Source organism: Perna viridis, chromosome 15, assembly GCF_037379345.1.
Source record: "Perna viridis isolate PV_CMFRI_1.1 ecotype Kerala chromosome 15, ASM3737934v1, whole genome shotgun sequence".
In the NCBI taxonomy this organism is placed as follows: Eukaryota; Metazoa; Mollusca; class Bivalvia; order Mytilida; family Mytilidae; genus Perna; species Perna viridis.
In genome coordinates, this window is record NC_142459.1 from 23,742,727 (window position 1) to 23,764,120 (window position 21,394).

Genomic DNA, 21,394 nt, shown 5'->3' on the forward strand with positions numbered 1-21,394 from the left:
AATATGTTTGAGGCGAAAAAATACCAAATTGAGAAATAGGATGTGCCACTCTTTGCCTGATTCTTACACAGGCACACGTACTTTAGGCAACTACCATTTGAATTTTAGGGGTGAACAGGATCAAAGTCGAAACAAAAATCAATAAATAAAAAGGCAGGATCTATTTATATCAAAAACGTTTTTTTTTAATCTTAGGTCCCACCCTGTAAATATCAAATGTTTCAGTTTTGTGATACGAAAAGGCTGTAAAATCCATTAAGCTGGAAGAGGCAGCCAATCGGAACACAGTAGCCTTTCTCGTTACACAAAAGTTATTTTTTAGTGTAGCGGAAATGGCCGAGTAGTTTCGATTGAGGGGGCGGCTTAACTTCTGTGCTAATTTCTATTTTCATTTGAGTGAACAAAAGAGACAAAAAAGGATACAATCCCGGATTCATAACAGAAAAACCATGACGCGGTTACCGGGACATGGACAATTTTAGACGTTTTTATTGACGGTGTCATTTGCACAAACACAAATGGTTATAGCATGAAGAAAAAAACAGTACAATGTATCATACATTACATATAAACTAAATTTATGACGATGGTGCGACAGTGCGTGATGTATATTTGATCAAAATAGATTAACCTATAGTTTTAACTTTGACGTTATTTAATTTCTGTTAAATTAAATTGACCTTTGATTGCAACATTCATTCATGAGTTTGATAGCTATTTTTAGTATTTCTATAAAATTTCTGTTTAATATATATGCTATTTCTCTTGGTGTGATGTGAGGTTTTGATGAAGAAGATAAATTATGGTTGTCCATGTGCAATTTCATTCTGTATTGATTTCTATGTGGTGTGTAGTGGGTGCACACCGAGAAGAAATGATATTTATCCTCTATGTTCCCACTATCACATGATTTACAAATATTTTTTTCTATATATATTTTTTTTTGTACCGACCCCTTTCTATTTCTAGTGCATGTGCACTCAAACGAAATTTACTGATGATAGATCTTTCTATTTTAGATTTACATATCTTTTAGACGGAATAGATATTTTACAGAAAAACGAAATTTTTTCACTCATAGCAAGTGAGCTTACTAAATTTTGCTTTTATTGATCGTGTAGTCCGATTCTTTTGATATACAGTTCAAGGTTATTGAGTTGTAAGTTCGGATGTCTTGTCTTTGTACACCTACTGTGTCTGAGGCTATCAGTAAAATCTGGTCTTGTCTTGTCTTGTACACCTACTGTGTCTGAGGCTATCAGTAAAAACTTGTCTTGTCTTGTCTTGTACACCTACTGTGTCTGAGGCTATCAGTAAAAACTTGTCTTGTCTTGTCTTGTACATCTACTGTGTCTGAGGCTTTCAGTAAAATCTTGTCTTGTCTTGTCTTGTACATCTACTGTGTCTGAGGCTTTCAGTAAAATCTTGTCTTGTCTTGTCTTGTCTTGTCTTGTACATCTACTGTGTCTGAGGCTATCAGTAAAATCTTGTCTTGTCTTGTCTTGTCTTGTCTTGTACATCTACTGTGTCTGAGGCTTTCAGTAAAATCTTGTCTTGTCTTGTCTTGTCTTGTACATCTACTGTGTCTGAGGCTATCAGTAAAATCTTGTCTTGTCTTGTCTTGTACATCTACTGTGTCTGAGGCTTTCAGTAAAATATTGTCTTGTCTTGTCTTGTCTTGTCTTGTACATCTACTGTGTCTGAGGCTTTCAGTAAAATCTTGTCTTGTCTTGTCTTGTCTTGTCTTGTCTTGTCTTGTACATCTACTGTGTCTGAGGCTTTCAGTAAAATCTTGTCTTGTCTTGTCTTGTCTTGTACATCTACTGTGTCTGAGGCTTTCAGTAAAATCTTGTCTTGTCTTGTCTTGTCTTGTACATCTACTGTGTCTGAGGCTTTCAGTAAAATCTTGTCTTGTCTTGTCTTGTCTTGTACACCTACTGTGTCTGAGGCTATCAGTAAAATCTTGTCTTGTCTTGTCTTGTCTTGTCTTGTACACCTACTGTGTCTGAGGCTTTCAGTAAAATCTTGTCTTGTCTTGTACACCTACTGTGTCTGAGGCTATCAGTAAAATCTTGTCTTGTCTTGTCTTGTCTTGTCTTGTACACCTACTGTGTCTGAGGCTTTCAGTAAAATCTTGTCTTGTCTTGTCTTGTCTTGTACACCTACTGTGTCTGAGGCTATCAGTAAAATCTTGTCTTGTCTTGTCTTGTCTTGTCTTGTACATCTACTGTGTCTGAGGCTATCAGTAAAATCTTGTCTTGTCTTGTCTTGTACACCTACTGTGTCTGAGGCTATCAGTAAAATCTTGTCTTGTCTTGTCTTGTACATCTACTGTGTCTGAGGCTATCAGTAAAAACTTGTCTTGTCTTGTCTTGTACATCTACTGTGTCTGAGGCTTTCAGTAAAATCTTGTCTTGTCTTGTCTTGTACATCTACTGTGTCTGAGGCTTTCAGTAAAATCTTGTCTTGTCTTGTCTTGTCTTGTCTTGTACATCTACTGTGTCTGAGGCTATCAGTAAAATCTTGTCTTGTCTTGTCTTGTACATCTACTGTGTCTGAGGCTTTCAGTAAAATCTTGTCTTGATTTTGGTTTGAATCCAATTTGATTTTTATCGATTCATTTATTAGATTCTATTAATGAACTCTTTCATGAATAATTTTATTAATAAGTTTACATAGATTAGAGGTAATCAAGGAGTTAAATATACATACAAATCATTGGGGTAATTGACATCCCTCTATAGTTTGAAGGGTCTAATTTATTTCCTTTTTCAAATATTAAAGAAATGTAACTCTCGTTCCATATTTTAGGAAATGATCCAGTATTGAATATTAGGTTAAAGAGTTTACATAGTGGTTACAGTAAGAGTTGTATACCACACTTGATCAATTAAATACCTATTTCAATGCGGCAAACATTTGACTTATGAAAAATAAAACCTGAGTGGTGATTTGGCTTTTTATGATCATGTTAAATATTTATTTGTTTCTTTCTTTCTTTCTTTCTGTGTTTTTTTTAAAATTTAGTAACAAAAATGAAACATTTTTATTCTTTGAGAATAAGATATGGTCTTGATTGCATAGGAAACTACCGTTTATTTTACGTTTTTTGGGGGGGAGGTGGACTAGGAATAAATCTGAAATTAGAAAGACAGGATTGAAATTTTCAAGAAATAACAGAATTTGGCATTGTCTTGATATTTTTGTTTTCATACCCAGAAAATTCTGCGAAGAAAAATAGGCAGGACTTGTATGTTTTCAAAATAAAATAAAAAACGGGATAGAAAATTTGATCCTAACCCCCCATAAAATTCAAATGGATGCTTCCGAAAGCTCAATTATCTATTGCAAGTATAATCCAAGGTATGTACTTATATACGGTAGCAACAACATCGAATAAAAACTGCTTTATATTATACTGATGCAACGTAACAAAATGGTAACGACTCATTTTCACATTGGCTGATCCATGGGAGGGTACATGAAGGGGGTTGGTACTCCTCCTTTTTATTTAAAAAATTGTCATTTTCCTGTGTAAAATCGACAAAAAATGTAAATGATGTCCTACCACCCCCCTTTTTTCTGAGGAACACCGGCTGGCACTCCTCATTTTCACTTTCCGATCCGCTTATGAAATAGGATCTAAGCTTAAAATTTTCTCTGATCTATGTAATAAGTTTTTTACAGCATACTTATTCTCAAGCATAAATAATGTAAACAATTTACTAAAATATAATTAATATTATATTATATTATAAAATATAATTATATATTTTATTCTTAATTGCTGGTGAGCTGGGCTAACCTGAATAAACTTCATTTTTCATCATTTTTGTTACAACATGTACATACTCTATCTCTAGGTGTTTAATAGGACGACCATTCAATTCTGAGTGGAACTGGTCGAAATTTTACAAAATTAATTTATTTTACCATATCGGGGCAAGAGTATTTATTTCCAATTGACTGTATAAAACAAATTTATTTATTTACTAGGATGTGTAGACTAAAACTATTTCCAAAATTTGCCAGCCCCCCTCTAGAATAAAATGGTCGTCGGATTAGTATAACTTAATCGTGACATCAGTTATATCGATCACCAAATAAATACTTCTCAGTACTAAATTCATTTTTTAATTTGTATGTTTTTGTACGATATTTGTTATCTGCCCTTAATATGTTCATTTTCAGTGGATGTCTTGTCTGTTTTCCTTGATTCTGAAGATGAAAATAGTCAAATTAAACTATCAAAATGGTATTTTTTTCATTCACCCACAGCCTGACTCTTACAGAGACTGACACTTAAGGTTCTGTTCATTCCATTAAGTCACAAAAATGTTTCAGTCAATTGTATTTAATTTCTGGACAATGTCATTAACATAAAACAAACAAAAAAACTAGGGCGACAACGGTTCTTCTTGCTTAATTCGAACATTGTTTTTGAAAGCATTCGAACTTTAACAACAAAATTGGGCAAAAATAATAATACATGTATATCTGTTTCCTGCCAGCCTGCTCTACCCACATTATGTTATTGCCCCTACCCTAAGCATTTTATGGCCATTTTGGCTCAAGCACTTTTAAGTCGAGATTCGGGGGCGGATCCAGGATTTTAGATGGGGGCGCACAGTTTTAATTTCGAAAATACTTTGAGGTTAAAGTTTTGAAATATCCTTCTAGAGTGAGTGCAATGTAGATATCTCTGGTGGTAAAATCGAGAACCTAAGTTTCAACTTAAAAATGCCTAAATCTACCCCTGGCAACCCATGCTTTTCAAATTTTATGGGGGGGGGGTGGCGCACGCTCGCCACGCCCCACCTGAATCCGCCCCTGAGATTGTTTCCCCTCTAACTCAATGTCAAATACTTTTGAAAAAAAATTGCTAATTACCTACCCTATTTTTTCTTCCTGGTAGCAGGAAACAAGACTATTATTGTTGCTGGCCTTAACATCGGAGTAAACAGTTTTTCACAATGAAATCAATGCATTGCTCACACTACTATAGTAAGTTCATACCAAAGAATATTTCGATCCACTCGATCTATCAAAGGCTTTACTAAAACCATTTTCTATTTTTTGTCCATTGCAAGCATCAACAGAGCGCAATATCATACTTGCATGGTTATCTATAAGAATTTTGATTATTTTCTCCCGCCCAATTTATTGTTCGACGCTGACGTAAAAATCTTCGAAAAACACTCACAAAAATTGTGTAGTCTCTGTACAGTAGATTCCGAGGACTTTTGAAAGAAATAATATCAAAAATAGCAATAATAAAAAAACATATCAAAAAGGGCCATAACTCTGACATGGGCCATAACTCTAACAAGGGGTCAACATATTTTCACAAAAATTTGGCCAAAGATATATCTCATCATGCTGAACACTTATACTCCCAAGTCAAAATTTGATGAAACCTAACGGATTTTGAGATATATCCATAAAACTGCTGTCTGACCCCTATGTTCTATATTTAGTAACGTCGTCGATCCATGTTTTTGACAGATCAAAACTCCAAACATTTTTGTGCAGGATACTCTAAAGAAAATCACATTAAGTTTTATCTAAATCCATTCAGTAATTTAAGAGGAGAAGATGTTTAAAGAATCGTTAACGACGATGACGACAACGGACGCCAAATGATGACAGTAGCAGACATAACCAAATCCAAGGATGATAACTCTTGCAAAGTGCTTATTTCATGTACAATCTACTAAGTATATAAATTTTATCTCCAAAGCACATCCTGTCTGATTTTTATAAAGTCCTTCCATTATTATCACAAGCCTTATTAAAAAAAAATCGATAAGATATTAATTATTTTTGTATCAGTTTGTTATATTTATATGAGTTAATGTATTGGTGTTTGTTTTTATACGCCCGTCTCCGTCATCAACACTTCGGACAATTACTCAAAAACACTTTCGCCAACTTTTATGAAACTTTCTTATATTGTTCATATCTATTGGCGTAAGCTCATTCGATTTTTATAAGTTCCAGATTTTTCGTTTCCGTATTATGATTTTTTTTTTTACTTAATAATGGGGGGATTTTCAATTTTTTCGGACAATAACTCAAAAACACTTTCACTTACTTTTATGGAACTTTGATGAATTGTCTATATTTATTGACATAAGCTCCCTTTTGATTTTTATTAATTTTAGACTTTTCGTTTCCGTGTAATGAATTTGTATACTTCAAAAAGTTTTTTTTCAAGTTTTCGGGCAATAACTCAAAAACACTTTCACCACCTTTTATGAAACTTCGGTGAATTGCTCCTATCTATTGACGTAAGCTCCCTTTCGATTTTTATAAGTTTAAGATTTATGATTTCTTATACTTAAAAAAGGGGGGATTTTCAAGTTCTTAGACAATAACTAAAAAAACACTTTCACCAACATTTATTAAACTTTGGTGAATTGTTAATATCCATTGACGTTAGCTCCCTTTCGATTTTTATAAATTTTAAATATTTCGTTTCCGTGTTATGACGTTTTACTCTTTAAAGAAGGCGGGAACGGCCAAGTAAGTTTATTTGTTGAAAAATCGTTGAAAATGGACCATTTGTTACGGTGATCGGTTAATAAATATTGCCAATTTTTATTATGCATTTATTATTATTATTATTATTATTAATTTTACTATTATTATTTTTATTTATTTTTTTTTATTGTTTGGGGGGTGTATTTGACAGGCTCACAGTATTTTTTATCATATAAATTCATTAAACAGGGGCGGATCCAGGATTTTAGATGGGGGCACAATGAATTTTTTTTATGTTAAATTTTTGAAAAATTCTCCTAGTGTGGGTGCAATGTAAATTCTTTTGTGGTAAAATTAGCGAGAAATTAAAATTTCAACATAAAATCGCCTAAATCTACCCCTGACAACCCATGCTTTGCAAACTTTAGGGGGCACACGCCCGCCACACCCCCGCCTAAATCCGCCCCTGTTAAAAGTATAAGGACAAGGAAAATGGCAACGGGCGTATCATGCGCTTACACATTTGACACCAGTTATAAATGTGCCTTGATTGCATGACTGCACATTCGCCAATCAATCTAAAACAATGAATTAATGTGGACTGTTATGACTGTTTTATGGCTTTGGTTGTATTGGTTTGGAGTAATGCAAATCTTTGAATGTATATGCTTTATTTTAATGCATTGTTACCAGTAACGACTTTGAAAGTTTCAGTCCTTGATTGTATTTATGCAGCATATGATAGTGCTCACACAATCCACGATCTATTCATTACTGAAAAATGTAAAAACAAAAGATTAATCAGCTTTTTATATTTATTCAGCAACGAATTTGTTTTCCTGACAAATAAAATGCGACTTCGCGTCACAGGGTCTGTCATGCCAAGTAAATGCGGTATATCCCATGAAGGCAACACAGTGCTCATCATTTTGTTGTGGCTGTCCAGTTTGCCAGTCCTTAAGGTTTGGCAACGTGTTAGTGTGTGTCCATTCCCAGAGATTAACATTCGCCATATCCGACGAGCCAATCCAAAGAGAAACTGAGTGATCTGTCAAAAAATAGCTTCCTTTATTTTTTCTAAACTGCATAAGACGATAAAACTGCTTAGGTCCGTGTGTAAAGGTTCGAGATAATCAAGATACATATGTGATCAAAGAAACTATTCAAAAACCTCCTTGGGTCTGCTACATATAGTAATATTTGTTACTGGTCATAGTGTAAAAGTTTAGGCGGGAAAATTCCCGTCATTTTCTGTAATATAACGTTATCAAATATGAAGTGCGAATGTCTCCGGTGGCAAACTTTCATTTTTACTTTTATTTTTTTTTTTTGAATACAGTAATCAAAGTACTCATGTGCTGAATCAATTTCATGCAAAAATAGAACCCAATTTATCAGAGAGAAGTACGCCTTATTCGCCCCCTAATTCACTTTTTTTAGAATTAATTTCAGATAATGTTTAAGATACTTTCATCCTGTAGTAAAACATCAATTTGATGTATTAAATCTATATTTGGTAAGGGGTAAACTTCTTTCATTTTCTCCCGACTTTTGCCAGAATGGTCTTCTCCATGCTGTCGTCGAATACCTCTACTTAGGACACTCACCTCAGGCCAGATAAATGATTTTCCTCATGCCGGCATCGACTACCGCTGCTGAGATCACTTGCCTTAGGATAGAATAATGGCCTTTTCAACACCGACAACGATTATCGCTGCTTGGGCATGCAATCACCTCAGCCCAGATTAATGGTTTTCTCCATGCAGGCCTCGACTACTGCTGCTTAGGACACTTACCTCGAGTCAGATCAATGTTTTTCTCCATGCGGCCGTCGACTATTGCTGCTGAGAGCACTTACCACAGGCTATAACATTGATCTTCTCTATACCGGCACCGACTATCGGTGCTTAGGCAATGTCTTAAGGCCAGGTCAATGGTCTTCTCCGTGTCGGTGTCGTTTATACCTTTGCTAAAGGAACTAACCGAAGATTAGGTCAACGGTCTTCTTCAAGTCCGCGTTGACTATACTGCTTCTGAGGGTACTTACTTCAGGCTAGACCAATGGTTTTTTCAATACCAGCACCGACTACTACTGCTAAGGCAATCCCCTCAGACCAGATCAGCTGTTCATTTCCTTGTCGGCGTCGCCTACACCGCTGCTTAGGAGGCACTTACCTAAGACCAGTTTACCAGATTAATGGTTTTCTCCATGCCGGCATATATTACCTTTACTTTTGGCGCTTGCCCCGTTATTATACCAGTTTTCAATATCAACCGAAAGCATGAAACAAGTGTTTCTCCATGACAACCAGCCATGGGGACAAGATTGAGATTTCTGGTCTGTAATCAACACTGGATAAAAAAAGATAGAAATGCTCTTAAAAGGTAGTGTCATACTTGAGAGACGGATCCAGAAATTTATAAAAGGAGGGCAAACCAAGCAAATGTCTCCCTTACCTTTTCATAAAATTAACTAGTTTTTTCTTAAAGAGATGGCACCCAATACCACAAGTTGGATCCTTAAAATGCTGTTTTAATTATTTTTTACATTTGATTATCCATGGCCATACACTAAAAAACCACAGGGGCTTGACGTCACAAGTTATATACATTCAATGGACAAAAATGAACTAAAATTATGTTTAAATTATCTTTTATATATCACTATCCGTGCTCATACACCAAAAACAAAATTCAAGAAAAAAACATGCCCTTCATTTGTTTTATCATTGTTTTAAATTAGCAGAAAATGTTAATTTTAACGAAATGCATGGGCTAACTATAAATTTGTCTAAATAACGTACATGTAAAGACTATTGAAATACACAATGACAACAGGAACCATGAAATCAACTGAAACCCATTTCCACTGTCTTCAAATTGCGAGTCGATAACTCAGGACTGTAATCCATATACTGCTTTGAATTACACGAATGAGTATGCATATAAATTTGTATATCTTTCAGGAATGAAGAATAAGTTTGAAATTTGAATTTGTCGTATGGTAATTCGTCGTTTAAAACAATTCTACCAGTCAATATGTGTACAGGGTAACCAAGGGAGCCAAGGTTCTGGTAGAAATCAAAAGAATGTAATCTAGGGACAAAGAACAGACATGGAAAACAGACAAACATAACGAAGAATATAAAGTAACTAAAATAATACATACAAAGTAACAAAATCAAATGAATTACTCAGACTCGATTGTGATTACTTGCACTATACCCAAACTATATTTAGTAAATGTTACATGAATATTCCCTACTTGCGGAGCTCGGGATGCAGCCATATTTTAACCTGTTTTTACAGAGTTACCTCCCGTAAGAGCAGATATAATTTCGAAGTCTCTCTAATCGATCTTCAGATTCGGGTGCAGAAAAAAGAGGTAACTCGAATGAAAATGGAATCCCCAGCAGACAAACACAACGGTGTTTCTAAAATTTACAGGGTGTTTCATTTTGTTGGTAGGTTACAAAAGGATGATTTTCATTTGTATCCCGGGTAAAGAAAATTTATGGCAGGGTCAGTAGAACGAGAAATTCCCTTTTGACTTTCGAGATTTTCTAAAGTATCGTCGATATCGGATGGAAAACCTTACGTGTTCCGAATAGACACCTGCTCCTAAGGGAGATAAATGTTGACATAATGTTGGTCCGCAAGTTGTGAATACATGTACATGCAACCACAATCCCTCTCGTAATAAGATGGTCTTGTCTAAATCTAATGAGTAACTAAATAATGAGCACCCACACAGTGTTTCCAGCAAATAATCAAAATTCGCAAAAATCCAGTATTATTGTGCATGCAGTTGCTCTTGTTCTCCGAATACACGCACATGCAGTCGTACAAATGTATGAAGCTACATATGCATGTACACGTATTTATATTTCAGTATATATGGACTACTATATATTTACATGTATTTACTAAACACTAATGAATTGATGAATATAAGCGGAAACATGTACATGTCAGAACCACGAGCTTGTCAATTTGTTGATTTAATTTACATGGTTTCTATTTACCCCAATTGAATCACATGTACATATACTTGGGGTCGGGAATTTTGTTTTGTTTTGGTTCAGTTTTTTGTTACAAATGTATGTACCAGTCCTCAAAAAATCAGACACTGCAAATGGTAAATTGATTCATATTGAAGACAAACCCACCATACAAACGATGCTTTTTCAGCCTACTTACAATGTATGGTATGCTTTCGCCTAACAACAATCTTTTCTGCATTCTGTACTTTTTAGAAAAGCATACATTCATTTCCCACTAAAATCAACAGGATGAAGCCAAATCAAAAACGATCATACATTTGTAACTATTCCAAAGTGAACTAAGACTGGTTATGTTATCAGTAACTGTTTCTGAACAAGAAGTAATACAGAATTCGATGGGTTTTTGGCATGCATGCATTACCCCTTGTCTGGTTTTTAGAAAGAATGCTACCAAAAGATGTGTTATAACAAATATTGCACTCATACATTTACTATCCATGTGAAACTTTCTGAGATATGGGGATCGACTGGTATATATGACGTCCCATATACACTCCTTGAGACGTTTAAATTTCCCGCACGCATGATACCCAAACGCACGACAAACGAACGCTTCTATCGTGCGTTTAAACGAACGCTTCTGTCATGCGTTTAAACGAACGCAAAACGATGTGTAAACGCACGATAAACGATGGACGAACGCTAAAATGGGAAACGTGAACGTCTCAAGTAGTGAACCATGCAGTTGACCTCCATATATCATAAAGCTTCATATGAATAGAATAACACATGATTACGTAACTTTCACAGATTAAGAATTCTCGACCCCAAGTACCTGTGAATTGAATCATACGAAGGTTGAATTGAAATTACACATTTAAACTCCTACATTATGGAGTATTCCTAAGTCCTGCTTTATATTTCGCTTTTGTGGGTTTTAATCTTTTTTTTTCATTCAGGTACTGTTGCACGAAAGTCTTTGGAGCAAAATAGCGTCTTCATAAATTATTCTAGTAAATAATCACGATACCTTTATTATTTAGAATTAAAATTATGTTAAAACTGGTAATTGTGAATTATTAGTCACAGATGTATGATCCCTATATGTTAGACTGCTTCGTCATGCAAATTTATCATGTGGTATCTGTAATCTATTTCGAGAATATTGTTGTTTGTTATTTTGGGGGAATGGACTGGATATATTTGTACCTAGTAAGAGAAAATGTAAGTTACAGCAGCTGAGGTGAACCAATATTATTGTTGGAAATAGAATGAGGTACCTTAAAAATAGGCGAACATTTTGTAAGTTAATAGTTGTCCACAAAATGACTTACATATATACATGAAGATGTTGTCCGTACCATCATAGTAAATGCTTGAATAGTAACCTTCAAAACTAATTTTGTACCATTTAGATGTCGCTTACATTTCAAGAATATGCATACAGTATAACATATATGAAGTAACCTAGATTTGTCTCTACTGTATTCTTCTTCCTTTTAAAAAATAGAATTACAATATTTATAGAGTACTGTAATGGAGGATGGCGGGAAACAAACAGGATCAAGACTTATAACACTGCAAATAATGGCGGTAACTGATTGCCAAAAAGCAACGAGTGGAAAATAATGTTGGCAGGGTACAAGACACAAAAGGTACGACTTGACAAAGAACCATGACTAAATACATGTGCCCTTAAGACATCAAACTTTTTAACAAAAAATATATTATACATGTACCTGCATTACAAAAACATGTCATAATGGTTCTATTGTCTCTACAACAACACCTTATCTGCACCCAACATGCCCAATGAACTTTAAAAAATGTATATTACATGTACATGTATGCTCATTCAAGCACATGTAACTATATGGGTAATAAAAAGTTAAGGATCCTTCATCTGATATTAATTATGTAACTTATTTAAAGATGAATTATGTTATATGTCTATTAGGCAGCAACAATTTATTTTCTGTGGGAGGTGCTATAATTTTTTTTAGAGATAAACTCTTTTTACCTTGAGCAAAAGTAACTGGTATTTTTTTAGAGCCAATCAAAACATTAACATTTATTTTAATTGTTTTCACCACATTGAAAACAATCTGTTTTTTGTCACCTCAATACAGCTTAGCATCTTTCATATTTTAAATTGGGCAACAATTTAATTTTTTTTTTTTTGTCATTTTTTTTGTAAACAAACTTTTTTATCTTTCTCCAGTGATAAGTCAAATTATTTTGTTCACATTTTCCAGAAACAAACTTTTTCCCCAAAAGAAATCCATAATCTCCCAACCCCCAGAAAAATCAAATGGTTGCTGCCTTATTGTTTAAATTATATACATGTACATGCATGTCATGATTTGATTTTGTAATTCATTAGATAACATCCTTCAACAATTGAATATCCTATTTTTCCTTCCAGTTCCTCATTTTTTCATTGACATAAACGTATATTAACATGTGAAATTATTAATATTTTTTAAATACCAAAAATATAAAGAGATGAGAGCATTAAATGGCCATGTCACAAAACTACATTATATATAGCCAATATCAGCAATTATATACAATTTGGTAATCTTGGTCAACCGAAACGAAATTTAACTCCGTTAGAAATGTTAGATAGAGAATGTGTGTATTTTGTGTATCAAATTCCATGCAGAAGTCTGAGGTAAGATTAAATAAAGGTAAGTCTCATTCTGGGGAATCTTTAAAATATTGAACAGTCGATTCAACAATTTTAATCTGCAGTAACTGTCCTCAATTTAATATATGTTCTATATAATTGACGGTCAATTCATATGTTCAGCGAAAAATGTACTTGTTGCAATTATCGAAAAATTACGGAAGCCCGTTGGTATAATAGGTTGTTTGTGATGTCAAGTTAGCTAACTTGTGATAAAAACTCAGCTAACTTGTTTATTTTGTGTATCAAATTCCATGCAGAAGTCTGAGGTAAGATTAAATAAAGGTAAGTCTCATTCTGGGGAATCTTTAAAATATTGAACAGTCGATTCAACAATTTTAATCTGCAGTAACTGTCCTCAATTTAATATATGTTCTATATAATTGACGGTCAATTCATATGTTCAGCGAAAAATGTACTTGTTGCAATTATCGAAAAATTACGGAAGCCCGTTGGTATAATAGGTTGTTTGTGATAAAAACTCAGCTAACTTGTTATATCAACTTTGCTAACTTGTTATAACAAGTTGGCTAACTTGATGTCAAAGTTAGCTAAGTTGATATAACAAGTAAGCTAAGTTGATATAACAAGTAAGCTAAGTTGTTATCACAAGTAAGCTAAGTTGTTATCACAAGTTAACATAATGATTGAATATTTCCTATTACTTAATATATTTATGTGGATTTTCAAATAAACATTTTAACTACAGCTGCAGTTGAAGAGAATTTTTTTTTTGCGCTTTCGCGAACATTTTCATTTCCAGCTCAGCATAATATCCCAGCCCACCCATCCCCATCCCAAAAAAATCATCCTTCCGAGAAGAATTTTTGACTAGCACTTACAATTTCAGATTATGTTATAGGTAACGAAGTAGACCAGGAGTTATATATTTTTGGGGTATTTTTACAAATGAATGTTGTTGTAAATGAGTTAACCTTAATTTCACATTAGAAGGCACTTAAAATTTTAAAGAATTGACGTTACTTCTCAAATATAAGATAAATATAGAAGTTCTCTGTTGTAGGAATTAGTAATCAAGGGAACCAAGGTTATAGCGGTAATCAAAAGAATGTAATTCAGGGACAAAGACCAGACATGGAAAACAGACATACACAACAAAGAATATAAAGTAACTAAAATCATACATACAAAGTAACATAAGCAAATGAGCAACTCGGAGTCCACTAAATACTGGGAGCATGGGCCAGGTGCACCGGTAAGGAAAAAATGGGAGCTGATCTGCTACTAGAAGGCTTCTAAAATATAGTTTATCATTCAGAATGAACATTAGAAGCTATGTCTTCTTCTTTACAACGTTATGTGCTTGTTGTTATGGTGACAATATCCTAAGTGGTGACGTGACGGTTGGAGGACTTTTCCAAATTCAAAACGAGGTAGACGGGGAGTGTGACGGAATCGATCCATTATCAGTCAAAGGGTTAGAAGCTGTCAAGTGGATTTTCAAAAAGTTGAATGAAGCTAACTATGTACCCGGTATAACTTTAGGTATGTACAATATATATACACATGTAACTACAATCATGTGGGTAAAATTTAATGTATAATTTAGTAACTAGTTTCACTGAAGCGAATAAACACATTCATGAATGTATATGTAACTCTAATTTAAATTTGCAATTCTAATTTTTGCTAATCCCAAAATCGCCATTTTTAGAGTAAATATATTATATTATGCACCAAACTGTCGGGAATTAAATTGGAAAAACAGATATTTAATGAATACATTCATTGTATTTTAATTAAAAAATAAAAAAAATGATATATCCATCACCTTTATTAACACTGAGTAAACAGCACCTTTAATTTTCCCGCCGTGTAATAATTCTAGTAAACAAATTGGCCGCCATTTTAAAATCAGCGGCAAGACGCTGTCATTTCATCACTAGGAAATGTTCGGTTATTTTCCAAAATTGAAGACACAGTTATTAAAGCAGGAATTTGACATAAACCCGGCGGACATAAAGTTAGTTAATAATTTATTGTCACAAAAACGTTTCAACGTTACAATGTGACTGAAAACGTTGTTTCGGATGTTGACAAACAAAAAGTAGTTCCGTAAAAGGTGGGCGTGGCATAAATAGCAAGTTAGTTTATACAATTGAAACAATGTTGATTTTTGTCCACAAACCAATCAAATGGCAGGATTCTCATCAAATTAAAATATAATAATTTCATTGTGAAGATAGTAATTATATTCTTTCAGTTTTGAAAAAAGAAAAATGGGAAATTTTATTCCAATAGGAAAACTTGATTTCCAATCGGAATATTGACTTTCCAATGGGAAAACCAGTTTTCCCATTGGAAATTCACTTTTTCCAATTGGAAAACAAAATTTCCAGTTGGAAACTTTCTTTCCATTGGAGAAAATAATTCCAGTTGGAATATTGATTTCCACTTGGAACATTATTCTTCTAATGGGAAATATTTATCAATTATTTGCAACTGGAAGACAATTTTCCTATAGGAATTTATTTTTCCAATTGGAAGTTTTAAAATTCAAATTGTACAAGGTAAATAAAATCAAATTAAAAATCGAAAACTTGAATTATCGAAATTAGAGATCAAATGTGATACCAACAATACCCAAACGTGGCTTAAAGCATTTTTGAGTTATTTGTCCTATATCAACTAAAACCCTCTTCGTAGTGAATATAAATCTAGAAGTCCTGAATTTCAAGCGATTAAATATAAAAGAAGAATGGGAACTTTAAACATTTCACACACCTTCACCAATACAACTAAAAACCTAGCCTTTTACTGACATGTCAATGTCAAAGGTACAAAAACTGTATACCATGACACTCTCAGATTCTGTTGTTTCTTTCTAAGTCAAACTCTGCTTATTGGTAAGCATTACCAAACCTATCAATATGCATCAATGCATTCAGATGGTTTAAATCTTAAATACCAGTATTATATATTTATGTATATTTTTTTATGATTTTGACAGTAAAAAAGAAATTATTATATTAAATTTATATGAAATAGTTATCAAACAGTACTTGTAAGGACTACATGTACATGTATTCCACAGGAAGAATCTCTCAACTTTCTAGACCATTTCCAACAGGACAACTAAGTTAATTTTAAATGAAGATTGCTATATTGAAACTTGTCTGACTTCATTTGTTCATTTGTTTTATCTTATACATGTATATGTAAATATGCAGCTCCATGTATCTTAGAAGATATTATTACATTATTGGACACAGGTTTTATCTAAACTTACAAGAATCATGGCTGTTCTTTTTTTCTTAATAGTGGCGGCACTGATAAAAGAGATTTTCCAAATGATGTGAGATATATTCTTAATCATGTGTTTATTTTGCTGGAATCTAATAAAAACTTAAGCTGATCAAAATAAAAATCATATTGATATACATGTATTATCTATTTATTTTGCAATTGTCCTTTATACTTGTGTCAACATCGAGTGTCCACAATGTTTGTTGTGGTATTGGCAAAATATACATAATTGCTATGAATAGTTAGTTCATGGAATGATTTTAAAGTTTTATGAATGAGATTAGTGTAACATATTGTCCTATACTGCAAACCAGATTTTTCCAATAACTGAATTTGCTGTGAAATGGGTCCATCTTGTCTGGTCTTAAGAATAAACTTTCACCACAAAAACAGGAAGGCTCCTACAAAAGAGAAATCTAAGTACAGACGTTCTGAGTCAATTAAGAAAAAAAGCTGCATAAGATATATTCTATAGAACATTATGTACACATGCCTGCATACCAGAAAGAATCTCAAGGCAGTTACAATGGCATACATTGGTATTCACAGCTTTTTTAATAACTATTTGAATTATTAATGAATAACAGAAAGTAAGATTTGTCATTTAAAACAATGCAAATTTTGATTTTGTCTTTTAAAAGTTCCTTTATTGATGAATAATTTTATTAATCAGATATTGATTGATTGATTATGGATTACCATTCAATGGCAGATTAATGCAATTTAATGCATTTCATTGCCGATCAAACAAACCCTGATTTGTACTAGTTCGACATGCTTAGGCGGATCTTCATTTGGTAACTCACAGAAGCAACAGCTGAAGGAAGGCATATCACCTTATTTGAACACATCATTTTGACTCTGCAAACTAGCTGTCACTCTATCTATCTCTTGAAATACGGTATGCTTGACAAAGAGGCAGTGACTGCCAATTTTAAAGTCTTTGGTTTGATTCCACCAGGGATCAAACTCGCGATCTCCATTCCACATTTACCTGAGACCACCAAGGCGGTTTATAAAATACACATAGTAATATTATGTTAAATTCATTTTTGGCTAAATATAAGTGTTCAGTAGCAATACACTATTTTTGCTGTTCAGATGTGCCCCAAATGAATTCTAACTGATTTTAGCAAGTTTTACATGCTCAAGCTCAACTACTCTGAAATCAATATGTGCTTGATAGAAGATTATTATAATTGTAAAGAACCCCAGAGAAATAATAATTCACTATAAAGTTGTCTTTGATTTTTATAATTCCTTTTTATTGTATTCCTTATTTAATCTGATAAACAAATGGATCATCAAATTTGATGCGTTTTTGACCTTTTTTTTTTGAGTTATAAGGAGTCAACCACACCTCCTCCCCACCCCCATACACACACACACACACGCACACAATTCACAATTGACTTTTTTATTTTTGGTCTGATTTAAAAAAATTTAATTCATGGATTTCTTAGAAAATCCCTGCGTTCTCCCCAGGCCATTATGGCACTGTCCTTTGCAGCACTATGATTTCTTAGCACTGTGCTATCAGTAATTAATTTAAATTATAATGCACTATGGGCACTGTGCTATAATTTTGGCGGAAGGGGAAGGAGCTCTGCTATGCCAGTAAGCACTGTGCTATTTAAAAATTATGGGGAGAACTCTGAAGGGGTCAAAGGGCCACACCCAAAAAATAGCCGTTTTTGTTTTTGGTCCAAATTCAATTTTGTTTATAGATTCTTTATCTATAAATTTGTTCCTATATTCTCCCAATCTTTGAGGGGGGTAAAACAACCTAAAAATACAAAATGTTCAGAAATCATCTGTTATAGCCTATTATAGACAATGCATAGCATCAAAATAACTGTTAACACTTACAAAAATCAATATACAGTACATTGTACCTGAGCCAATTCACAGAACTAAAATTGTGATCGTCATTGATCATTGATCTGTCAAACCAAGTCGCTTCCATGTTTTGACGTGAACAGCTTAGCATGGCACAGTTGAGTACAGTTAAGTCCTTCTGATTCTGCTTATTTCCCTGTCTACAGTTAATACCTACAAGTATATGAATTCATTCATTTTACATGAAAAAGAGTGAAGTATTAGTTTCTTAAGGTAAAAAAAAGCCTTGCAATAATTCCAAGAAGGACTTGCAGGAGAGGTAATACATTTTTGGTCAACTGAATAAATAAGTTGTCCAAATTACATGGTAGAATTTCTCTTTATGGCCTATGAAAAATGCTTTGCATGAGCTTGATACAGCCACAGAAGTTCAACCCTGAACCCAAACAGTTTGGGCAAGTATTGAAACACTACTAAAGCATGTCAAGCTTGAAAAATTGGAATTTTAATTGTGGTTAGACATTTGACACATGATAAGAATTTGACTAGGATGACAAAACTGTGGCCCTCTTTTGGTCTTTAACTCCTAAAAGGTTTGAATCACAACCATCAAATTCATTCAAAATCTCCATTTGGGGGAGGGGTATGGCACCTTGTGGTAAAATTTCAAATAGATCCATTCTTTTTTTTTACTCAAGTAATCCAGACATTAGGAGTCTTTGTTCAATTTCCCTTTTTGGCCCTTAATTACTAACTTGTTCAAATCACAACTCAAAACATAAGTCCCAGTCTGTCTTTGGTGGTTTGCAACTTGTTGTAATTTCAAAGAGATTCATTCATTTATAGTTAAATTATTGTCATGCATTAGGAAAATGGTTGTTTCTGGCACTGTAAACAAGTTCTTTCTTTAAAAAAAGATAGCCAATGCAGTAAAATTGTTTCTTTTTACTTATTTTTCACATTTCATTCAGGAAATAACACATTGCATACATGTATCATTTCTATTTTCGAAACATTTTTTTCGAACACCACTAAGTTATCAGTATATGGCCAATTGGAAAACAGAATTGTGATCAGATGACTTGTGTTTCCATGGAGAGCGTCTTTAAGGTCAAAGGATAAAAATCGAAAATATACCGACCCCCTTAATCCTAACGGTACAGGTTCTAACCCAAAAAAGTTGAACACTACTCTACTTTTGTGATATAAAGTTTGTTGATCAATATCATAGAGATCCATAAATACAGTTAAATTACTTTTGGCTTATACATTAATTCCAAACCAGTTGGGACCATAACCTAAAAATCAACACCAACCTTCCTTTTGTGGATTGGAGACCTATTTTAAAACTTTATTAAGATAAACTAACTCAACTTAAACATTATTTATCCCACAACAACGAAGCGTCTAAAGACAAAAATGACAACACTATACATCAAAGACTGGTAAATCTGGATACTTGGTAGATCACTATCATGGTCTTAGGAAAAACACTTACAAAACTTAACCTTGTGTTTCATATCAATCATTTGTGTGTTCCTGAATCTACTTTTTCAGAGGACGCTTACCCTACCGGTGCATCTGGTCCATGCTCACAGTTTTTAATGGAGTCCGAGTTGCTCATTTACTTTTGCTACTTTGTATGTATGATTTTTAGTTACTTTATGTTCTTTGTTGTGTATGTCTGGTCTTTGTCCCTGAATTACATTCTTTTGATTACCGCTATAACCTTGGTTCCCTTGATTACTCTTTCAATTTCTGAATGGAAGTCGGTGCTGTAGCTACACTTTATGTGTAGTGGAGAGCAGCTTTAAATAAAAGTAACTTCAGGGTTTGACAATAACAGTGGCCGATAGCCCTATACCTACCTTACATTGGAGGACAACCTTGAAATTTAAATTGGTAGTCATCAGGGCACCCTTAATTATTTTTTTATTTATCTAGTTCTAAGAAGAGGATCCCAAAACAAAAGGACCACTTACTTTATCTATCAAATCGTCCTGTGGACTACATAGACAGAAAAGTTGTGTCAAACCCTAAACTTATAAAGCCCTTACTGATGTCCCCAGTACTTAGACATACAACTTTAAAGTTACAGTAAATTTTCAAATTTTCAAGATTTGTGTGGTCTAGGTTTACTCTCAGTAGTTCTCTGTGCAAAATTATGAAAACTGTTCTTTATTTGGCCATAAATGACTTAATTTTGCTTCAGTATAAAATTATATAAGAATAGTGTGAAAAGTATAATGAAGATAAATTTGAAATCTAGGAGTGAGATACACAGTGTTAATATACAAGGTGACATGTATGTTGATTACCTTATACCATGTACATAGCTGATAATTACCTGTATGGCTTTAGTAGCCATGTGGACAAATAACCTTCCCAAATAACATCTTGTTGTTATTTAAAGTTGTTAATTCAGGAGTATGTTATGTTAGTTGTATTCAGTGGCAGGGACTAATCCCTTCGGGGATTCGGCACTGGAGATATTTTTTTTTGTTAAATGACTATATTTGTGTTTCTTTCTTATTCATAAATCAAATATTTACAACAATTAGTATTAAGAATAAAATGAAGTCAAGCTGACGTAGTAAACACCACACGTGACACTAATTGAGTAACTCGGCGGATGAGCATATGAAATGCATATCAGGGGCCGGTTCAGGCAGGGGCCTGGCGGGCCTTCCGCCCCCCCCCACCCCAACTTTGCAAGGCATGGGATATCAGAGGTAGATCTAGGCGGTTTGAGGTTGAAACTTTAATTTTTTCGCTAATTTTACCACAAAGGGTATCTACATTGCACCCATTCTAGAATATTTCAAAAAATTAACCTAAAAGAAATTTTAGCCGTGCGCCCCCCACCCCCCCCTAATCTGAAATACTGGATCCGCCCCTGTATATAGGACATTATCCCTTTCGAATCCTGATTACATCTTGATTTCCCTTACAAAGAAATTGCAGATAAATGTTTAATCAGAATTTTCAGTATAAAATTAAGTAATATTATACACATAAATACAATTGTACAGTTTTTCTTGGCAAGTTAGATTTTTAAAACCTACCAGGTAATGTTTTATAAAAAAATAATTATAGTCTAAAAATTGGGATA

The 21,394-nt window shown here is 33.7% G+C and overlaps 1 protein-coding gene across 11 annotated transcripts in view; it reads left to right on the forward strand.

Moving 5' to 3' along the window:
- The first annotated feature begins 11,623 nt into the window (after window positions 1-11,623).
- LOC148597541 (uncharacterized) overlaps window positions 11,624-21,394 on the forward strand; it is a 39,402-nt gene continuing 29,631 nt past the window's right edge. Inside the window, exons 1-3 of one of the 11 annotated variants that reach the window (XM_088563406.1) lie at window positions 11,624-11,711; window positions 12,015-12,142; window positions 14,201-14,682. In XM_088563406.1, coding sequence (XP_088419532.1) covers window positions 14,457-14,682 — 226 coding nt within the window. In that variant the 5' untranslated portion in view covers window positions 11,624-11,711; window positions 12,015-12,142; window positions 14,201-14,456. The other 10 variants (XM_088563412.1, XM_088563415.1, XM_088563405.1 and 7 more) reach the window with 10 other exon arrangements.